Source organism: Pleurodeles waltl, chromosome 11 (genome assembly GCF_031143425.1).
Source record: "Pleurodeles waltl isolate 20211129_DDA chromosome 11, aPleWal1.hap1.20221129, whole genome shotgun sequence".
NCBI classification, from domain to species: Eukaryota; Metazoa; Chordata; class Amphibia; order Caudata; family Salamandridae; genus Pleurodeles; species Pleurodeles waltl.
The window spans coordinates 947,118,411-947,127,951 of record NC_090450.1 but is presented as its reverse complement, the minus strand read 5'-3'; the positions used below and the strand labels follow the sequence as shown (position 1 = coordinate 947,127,951).

The 9,541-nt window shown below is 43.8% G+C and overlaps 1 protein-coding gene across 3 annotated transcripts; it reads right to left on the bottom strand.

Annotated features, from left to right (window-relative positions):
* Positions 1 to 1,434: 1,434 nt before the first annotated feature.
* On the bottom strand, positions 1,435 to 9,207 carry SNRPD3 (small nuclear ribonucleoprotein D3 polypeptide). 3 transcript variants are annotated; one of them, XM_069215121.1, is made up of 4 exons: positions 9,059 to 9,207; positions 4,115 to 4,264; positions 2,517 to 2,709; positions 1,435 to 1,669 (listed from the first exon to the last, which is right to left on the bottom strand). In XM_069215121.1, the coding sequence occupies exons 2-4, from the start codon at positions 4,238 to 4,240 to the stop codon at positions 1,608 to 1,610; spliced, it is 381 nt and encodes a 126-aa protein (XP_069071222.1). In that variant the 5' UTR covers positions 4,241 to 4,264; positions 9,059 to 9,207; the 3' UTR covers positions 1,435 to 1,607. The 3 variants fall into 3 exon arrangements, with proteins under 3 accessions (XP_069071222.1, XP_069071223.1, XP_069071221.1); XM_069215122.1 differs by having other exon boundaries at positions 8,973 to 9,141; XM_069215120.1 differs by having other exon boundaries at positions 8,962 to 9,139.
* Between the last annotated feature and the right edge of the window lie 334 nt (positions 9,208 to 9,541).

The following is a 9,541-nucleotide window of genomic DNA, read 5'->3' as shown; positions in this document are numbered from 1 at the left end:
AGTATGCCGCATTCTGTGAGCGGCAGCTCGCGCTGATTTTTTTTTTTTTTTATAGCACCGAAAGTTTCTCCCCCCACTGTAAAATCAGCAGGAACAGCATCACGTTTGCCTGTTTTCCTCCAGGTCCATCTACTGACCGCATGTCTATTTATTTATCTATATCTACTTTCAATCTATTCTCTATCATTCTCACCCTGTCTTTCTCTGCTGCTCTTACCCTCTCTTGGGCACGTGTCCACGTCCATCTGCTACAGCTGGTCACCAAGATTGGCAGAGGCCTGGTGATGTACCAAGCATTTGCAAAGCCAATAGGTCTTGTCTAAGGGCTACTGGCTTTGGCAACGTTTTGTAGTCCTGCTGCACAGAAGGCCAGATGCTAGCACTGTGGCTAAAAGACACTTAAAAAAGCACTACAACCCAGCCAGGCCTAACGCGCTTTTGTTTGAAGTCCTTTATTAGTCCTTTATTATTTTTTTAGCCATGCTGCTATACAACAGGGCTACAAATTATTGCCAACGCCCACCATGCACCTGCGGTACATCATGAACAAAAAGCAACAGAAGCGTCAGACTCAAAAGTGAGACCTAGTGTCTTTGCCTCACAACATCCCGCCTTATCAACCCCAAGTGGTCTCTTCCTGAGGAAAACCTATAGTTTTGATGAGGTAAAACCATGTGTCCCGAACCTAGCAGGCCCAAGATTTATTAGCAATTAGCTGGAGTGGCTTAAACTACAAACCCAGTGAATTTACTTGTACGGGCTGCCCATTCACCACCAGACACCGCCCCTGCAGGACCGCCGAAATTGCTCTTCAGCCCAGCTTGATCAGTTAAAAAAAAATTGGGAGTAGGGGTGGGCCATAAATTGTGCTCCACTGGCAGACTTTTAGCTAGTTCCGCCCAAATTCTGCCAACCACCACATTTCCAGAGTGTCCTCACACACGGCTTGTGAACAACAAGCCTGCAAGCGCGATTTGGGGTCCCCTAGTGCGATTTTCAGTCACTGTGAGGACACCCAATGCAGGCAGTTGTGACCATTCACTACCAGAAAGCTACTTGTCATTAGTAGAAAATCTACTCTAGCAGCAGCACAGTAAGCCCGAGAAGCAGCGCCCTCCGACGTGCCACTCATGCAGATTGTTGAACACGGAACAAGCTCATGATAAAAAAAAAAAATCTTAGCGAGCTGCGCATCATGCCTATTTCCACTTGTTCGAGAAACACGATGGAATCACAGTTTTCGCCGAGTTCTGTCCACCCCTACTTTGGAGGTGTTTAGAGCGCCCCCCCCCCAAAAAAAAAAAAAGCACTACTGCTTCTGTTTCAGATGTTCTTATTGAAGACAGACAATTTAAACACTTCCTTTAAAAGTTTTTGGTCTTAAGACAACGCCGCCTCGCGTTTGCTTACAAACTTCAAACTACTATATACTCCTCAGCTGGGAAACAGATTTATTAAATCATCAAAACCCTGGGACACGTTCACAAAACTGTTGCATATTTAACAAAAAAAAAAATTCTTGAAGAAGTTTCCCTTCATTCAAAGAGCAATTTAGTACACAAAAACCCTAAACAATGTATATAAAAAAAGTCTTGCAAAGGAATAAGTTATCGCCGTTTCTGGAAAATATTTCCTCTTCCCATTCCACGACCCCTCCCTCGTGCAGCCACTGAAAGAGAAAAAAAAAAAGAAATGACCTCATACATCAGTTCAAAATTACAGAAAGAAACAATTCAAGAAAACAGAACGCAAATAAATCAGTGGGGTACTTGTGAAAATGGCGTTCGGGCAAGCTGAAACAACTCTAGACTTCTACTTGCAGAGGTAACATGGACCACATTAAGAGATGGTTGTCAGAACCAGAGGTTTCAAACGTTTCCTCTGATACCAAGCAGGTTGGCAATTTCTGCAACAGATTGCTAGATAAGATCAAAGCCTGGTCTTCGAATTACAAAGACAATTACAAGCTGGTCAAGAATTCATGCAACACAAGATAACCAACAATTTTCACAAACCTTGTACTCGAACAGTTTTACACACCGGCTATATATCTGCCTTAATCATTAGCACACAGATTCTTCACAACAAGGAGCAAGTCATTATACCTTTCGTTTGGAAGAGTGAATAGACAAAATAACCAGAGCAGTGAAAAATTAGCAAAACATCTAGTGCTAGCAAAATGTTTTCATTTGCAGGTTATAATACCCGGGCTCTCACACAGTAGTACTTCAGTGATGTGTGCTTTCAAGAGCAACATACTGCAGCCTAGTGTAGACTGTTTTTACCTTTCTGTACCAACAGGGACATCACAATCAACTGTTGCACCTCGGTATCAGTAATCCAGTTGTGCAAATATATAAAATAAAATAAATATTTCATTGTAGTGCAGAAGCAAGGCCCAGTAAACCGTGTCCAAGCAAGAGGGAGATCAGGGAAAGCTTTTAAGAGGGGACAGATAAGGGTATCAAGATTTCTATAATAGCACTAAAATCCTCAACTGTACAGAAAACACTCACCTTGAGCTTTGAGGATGGCAGCCTTCCCTCGCCCCGCACCAGAGCCCTGGTTTTTGTTTTTCATGCTCTTTAACATGGGTGCATTTTTTAACATGTCCGGTAGAATCAAGAACCGAATTTTGCTGCCTCGAATATAGACCTGTTCAAGCTGTGCTACTCTGCCATCTCTGTACGTGACTGTAATATTGGACATCTGGAAAGCAAAACAATATTAGAACACATTACTAGGCGCAGAGACCCAAGCCAGTTGAAGAAGCCCAACAGAAGAGCATGAAGTGTAAACTAGCAAAAAGTTCACTACACAAAAATGGATGCAGTAGCAAATTGGACCGTGTTAGTTTCAAACACACACTATTCATGCCAACACGCATTATCCCAGAAATCATTCAGAAATAGTGTTAAAAAAAAAAAATCTGCAGGACTGAGGCCATTGCCTACTGTGTTTCTACTCAGACCGTACCTCTGAGAGCAAACTATGTATGTAGTTTTCCCAATTTATGATAAATCCTATTACAACGGATGAGCTTAGTCCTTAATCTTACAAAGGCTGGTGCTGTTCACTTAAAGGAAAGCTTTTTAGTAGTTGTTGTAGATGGTACATATGAAGTACCCTCCTAGATGACATGGTTATATGGTGTTTATGGTTGGATCAGAATAGGAAACAGTTCTACTGAGCTTACATCTCATGGGCATGTGACTGCGAGAAACGAGCATGCAGGCAGTGCGATACTTTGCATACGTTTGAACATATTTGGTCAAGAACTCAGGAGTGGTTGCATAGGATTGTTTACCAAAGACCAAGCAAACTTTAGTCTGCAGTTTGCAATCCAAGTAATCAACATAACGAAAAGTAAACTAATAAAGTCCTAAAAAAATGTGGAACTGCGGACATAAAATACACAACGTACACAAATCTAGACAGTAAATAATTAAAAGGAACAAGAAGGTAAGCAAGACATAGTGGATAGCCTAGGCATCGTTAGCACTTGACGGCTCTGGTGGTGATATTTTTACATCTAATCCTCCATATGGCCATGGCCAGCAAGAACCTAGAGAACACAGGAAACACGCATTGGCTTGTGTCTGATAGTAAAATCCTCAGGGCCTCCCTTTATGCTCCTAGATTTCGGCAGAGGGGCAAAATCCATTTCCTCCTAATAGTCTGGTATGTAGAATAAGAAGAAAAACAAAAGCGCAACTGATTCATTGGGAGCATTTTAAAACAGACAGTTCTAAGCCTTGGTACTGTTTGGGATAAATCAATTGACGCATGAAGCGGTTTTTAACTGCTGCTAAGGTGAACATGTCCCTATGGCCCTCATAGCTCAACACCAAATAGGGCAGATCCCACAACCAGATGTTTGTATACTCAGCTGGGGAGATCGGGTGGGCATCCTCTAAGCATGGGATTAGGGTGAGTAGTGGAACTTGGGTTAAAAACATTGTTTACTTTTGCGCGCAACCACAACTACGTTCATTTATTTTATCCTGTTCACATGCAGTAAAGATTTAAACGGTGAAAGACAGCAGGCAGCATTCAAGAAGGATTCCAAAGATAAGTAGGTGAGGCACACCATCAGGACGATTCGATTCCATACCTGGCAATTCATATTGTCCTCAGCTTCAATGAGTTTGCCACGGTACACTTCCCCGGTATTCGTCTCGCATGTTATGACATGGCCTTCTGCTTCATGCAGAACTTTGATGGGAACACCAATAGACATAGTTGCAGAGATGGGATTTTAAACCTAAAAGAAGGAAAGAGGTTAGAGCATCCTCTTCCCACGCAAGAACCAAAATAAACTAACACAGTAACACTTTACTAATGCTCCACACAAATCCACATTAAGCAAAAAATCCTGCGTTCCTAGTTATTTCCCTACCCACTGCAATTAAGCATTCTGTTCGATAAGCCATGAGCGCTCAAGACTCGCTGTTGAGTGCTCCACTCAAGTTTAAAGGCAACTTCTTTCTTTTAATGTTGATCAGGTTTCCACATAAGGGGAGGGGCGCGGTAGGATACTCAGGATGTGCAAGAAGTTAAAAAGAAAAAATCTTCAATATCTTCGCACTCAGGAAGCCATGGCTGCCAGAGTTCAACCTTCATTGTCAAGGTCATGAATCCGAGCATCCAAGACTTAAACTTGCATTGTACACCGCATCCAGCAGTGAAGATGGTGTCTACAAAACGAACGGCACTGAATCCACTGCAAATGTATCCCATAAAAATATGCCACTCAAGAATAGTCAGTTCAGAGCCCACAAAGCCATTTGGATCCTTGCTTCTCAAATATATAGCCGCAACCCACTTTTTAGAACAGGGTTTCACAATCCACCTACCTTTAATGGATACAAAGAGCCAATCTTTAACTTTAAAAAAAATTGGCATGAAAAATTTAAAGCACTATCCTTTGACTGCAAATATTTTAGCCATGCTGAGAAGCATGCATATGCCTACAAAAGGACAGCCGTTTTTTTTCTCCTCCATTTACTGATCCGTGACTGATTATTAAATGACAAAAAAAAAAAAAAAACACTAGAGCACTCAAAGATTTAAAACAAAAAGCTTTAAAGGGCAAATAGGTTGTAGAGTGAAGCAACACTGGGCTTCAGAACAAGCACAGGGGGAAGAGGATATACAGGAGGAAGAGAACGTGGGACAAAAGGGAGAAACAAGGGTAGAGAACTTGAAGTGAGGGTGGGGTGAGAAGAAGATAGGCAAGAAAGAGCAACATTAGTGGGGGGTAAGAAAGAAGCACTTGAGGGAATTCAGCTGGAAAAACGCATGCACTTTAATGGAATGTTTTAACTAACCAGAACAAGCTAGTCCACTGAAAGCGAGCAGTGAAAGCAAAGAAACTAGCCAATCAAAGATGGTAAAGATGCTATGTTCCAAGAGAAGGCTATACCAGTTGGAAACCGGGAAATCCATCGAATAGAGAGCAAGAAAATAAAAGGCAAGTGGTAAGCAACAAGTGAGCTTTTAAGTCCAGGCAATCCCACAATATGTCTTTGTAACCAGACAGTTAAGGCTGTCTGGGAGGCTTGACCTAAAAAGCGCATCCAAAGAAACAAGCATTTGCAAAGCAATGGGGTTCGCATTTGTTTGAGTGAGAGCTATTAGCGCTGTAAATCTAACTGGGCTTTTCTTTCCACTTAAATTGAAAATGAAGTAAGAGTTGACAAAAGCAAGCCGATTCAGAGCGCCATGAGCGTAAAGGAGAGACAAAAAGAAAAAGAAGTTAGCTCGCAGTCAAACGTATCAGCAAGTGTGCAATTATCCATTTAACAGGTGCAGCCTGCAAGGAGGTAACAAAACCGCCCCAAGGAGGAACAAACAAAGCATTTAGTAATGATAAAGGATTTTCAAAAGGCAAGCTCACGAACGAGTAAAAGTGATGGGCTTGGTTAAAAACCCACAATACATACAACAGGTCAAAGCGATTGCGCTCTTGACCTAAAAAGCAGATATACTGTTCAGCAATTACGATAGCAGTCAAGAACCGTGCCTGTGCAACTCAGAAGGCAAATACAAAATTTTACACTGTCAAATGAGATTTTCATACTGAAGTCAATAAAAGGTTGAATCAGCACATCCGAGGGCACCAGGTGATATACCAACCAAAATAAGACAGTCTTAGAAATGCCAATGTTTTCTTATATGGCAGTGGACTTTGAACTTGTTGACAATCACCCCACATACAAATGTGAGCACAAAGATGGCTGCAGTATGAAGACGGACGCAGAATTATAGGAAAGAAATGGCCCAACATACTAGCAACACTGAGACAGATGGGACATAGTGGCATGATTTATATATACGTTTATCAGGGGACCACTTTCATCCTGACAGGCACATTTACCTATACGATTATAGCCCCCTAGATACTCTACTACAGACAGAGCAGCATGCAGTGAAGTCTAAAACAAATTCCCAGCTCTGCCGCCCACCTTCAACACACTAGAGCAGTGTTGTCCTCACCCAAATGAGTTAGGGAAGAAGTCCACACACCATCTCCAATAGCCCATCTGCAATGGTAAGAGCACTTACAACTGGAGATCTGCTGCACAATGGGAATACTGTTGCAATCAGATCGAGAGATTTCCCGACCTAAGCTTCGACTTATGCATTTTAAATCTCTACATACAATCCGTTACACACCTGACAAGCTAGGCCTCAAAGACGTGCCCAGACACTAATAGCTGCAGAACGAGACCCGGTGACTTTTTGCACTTGGCATGGACGTCCACTCTGGTCCAAACCTTCTGAAGAGGTTAAACAAGTTGTACCCGACTTGGTTGGAGAACCAGTGGCGCTCACCTCCTTGATGGCGCTACAGGGACACGATAAGGATTTCCCCGTCACGAGGGGGAAACTGATTTCATCGTTAGTATAGTACTGGCTAAGCGTACAGCGGTCATGGGGTGGAGTCAGGCTCCAAAAATGCAAGAACTGGCTTTGTGATGTAGCATACTGTAATGAGCAACTGAATGACTACTGGGAGCCTCGAACTGATATATGCGGTACAACACAGTTTGTATTTCCAGATGGCAGATAGGGCCACCGAAAGGCCAAGCTTATGAGAGTCAGAAACATGAACGGCGTTGTATGCACGGGCCAGACGGCATTAATAATCATAGGGGAAGCAATGTGTGGACATGCGCATGATCGGCTTTCTAAGCTACAACAATGATGCACTCGGCTTCTTCCTATGTACAGTCCCGAGAAGTGTTATACTGTGTAACAGAATGTATGATGCAGTTGTACTGTTTACCTATTAAAGAAAACCAAAATGCAAAGGCTGTTTTATCGCTGAGCAGACCACACATGGAGTACTACATTCAAGCCAGGAGGCCACTTCTGACTTACTACGCCAAGATAGGTTGTAGGACGAAGAGTAAAATGACTAGGGTGATTGAATTGCAGCGGGGACGCGAGTTGTAGATTCAAGCATCACGGGTAGTCATCAGGACCACAATCAGGTAAGTTACAGTGACATCGATTCAAGTATATAGAACTCAAGCAGCCAAACGGGAACCGAAACATGTTTAATCAAATGGGTTACGCTCCCCATGTCAGCTCGCATGGATGGTAAAGCTGTGTCACCTTGGCATTAGTGCAGTGGAATCATCTTGTTTACCACAGTGCCGTAAGTCATCTTCACCCACTCTGATCAGCATCACTCAAGTCTTAGCAGAAAGGAGGAGCATGGGTACAATACGCATTCCACTGATCTGTTACTGCTAAATGCTGTCCAGTATGCAAAGAGTAGCAAGCCCCTTGACCAGGGGATCGAAGTCAAGTTAACTGACGCCAGGGAAAAGGTCTCAATAACACGAGTCACTAGAACCTTACAACCCAGAAGCAAGATATTTGTATCAGTGAGGAGGGCCTGATTAAAAACATTCCTGATCTCTGAGAGTGGCATGCTAGCATCACCCCTGGTCTGCCCGGTACTATGCACAATTTATCGGTGCAGACAGCTGTCCCTCTCCAGCCTAAACTGGCATGGAAAAGGTTTCCTCTTCCTATAAAGTCTTTCGGCAATGCCCCACTGGCTCCATCTAATCACCTAGATTAGAAAACTAGGTCAGACGTGTTTTAGGTCATTTGCCTGTATCATTCTGTCTGGAGTGTGCCCTCAGTGGTAATCTAAAGTAATCATAACCCACATCATAAATTATATTACACTTAGTATAAGACAGTCTTCAGCCAACACTGGTTATACGACTGCATTTAATGTGTGGTGTCTTCTCACCCAAGAGCTATATTCTGCGCTGGGGCTGTTTCAGACCCAGGTGATACTGAAATATACTATTATTTGATTTCCCAATGGTGTCTGCTCCACTTTCCTATGGGAATATTTTTTTTTTATTTGTATTTCCAGAGCCGTGGCTTGCACTGGTAACAGCACGAGAGCCATAAAGGAACCCCTTTCCAATCATAGGGGCAAGCTTTGAGAGTGACCAAACCTAGCAAACCGCATACAGAGTACTGCATTCAGAAAATGGTTGTAGGATGAGGGGTCCTCAAATGATTAGGGCGATTAATGGACAGCTGGGACGTGAGCTCTCCTCGACAGAAGTGTGTACATGAGCAACAGTGATACTAAAAATCAAAGGTTTGATCTTGGTATCAAACCTTTAAATGGTTTGAACGGTATTGTACCCAAGGTGGCGGGCCCTCTGTGCAAGAGATGGGGAACGGTATGAGGGAATTAAGTGTGGCGAAGAGTTACCTCACAATCAACTCCCCTATGAGCCGAGTACTACACACCAGGGATGCTCCGGTCACTCGAGCACCCGCATCTTCAACAGAGAGGACCACGTAACCCCAACAAAGCCGCCGCCCTCTACTTCCGAAGCAAGAGCCGCCCCTGCGCTCCGCAGTACAGAAGCACCGCTGGAGACCGCACGGCCTCGCTGCGCTAACTCCCAGACTCACCAGCAACGTACGGGGTAAATCAAAGTCTGCCGCGGCGCCCAAGTCCACTACCAGCCGTTAGTCGCGAACAGGACAGCGCACACCAACCCAATCTCACCGTTGATCTTTATTCTCTCCGGCGTGGCTCCCGCTCTACGAACTAATGGCGTCGTCGTTAATCCCAGAAGGCAGTGGGGCAGGCAAGCACTTCCGGGAAAAGGCCACAAAGATGACCACGCCTTCCCCTTGTTCATTCGGGCATGGAAACCAAGAAAGGACATCACAGAGGAACGAAATAGAAGAGGGACTAGGCCTCAATCCAGGCAAATGGCAGTTTCCATTGGTAAACGAGCACTTGCAATGCAACGGGTCTCGCGTTTGCTCGAATTAGACCGATTAGTGTTGTAAATTCCGAACTGGACTTTTCTTGACACATAACTTGAAAGTGAAAAGTAAAACAGTTGACATAATGAAGTCAATTCAAAGCGCCACAGAGTTATAGGCTCCCTGCCTGAATGTCTAGAAAGGATGGCGGCTGGGGTGAAAGGCACACTGAAACGGAGGAGGGGCATCACAGGCTGTAACAGTAGGAAGCGTGACG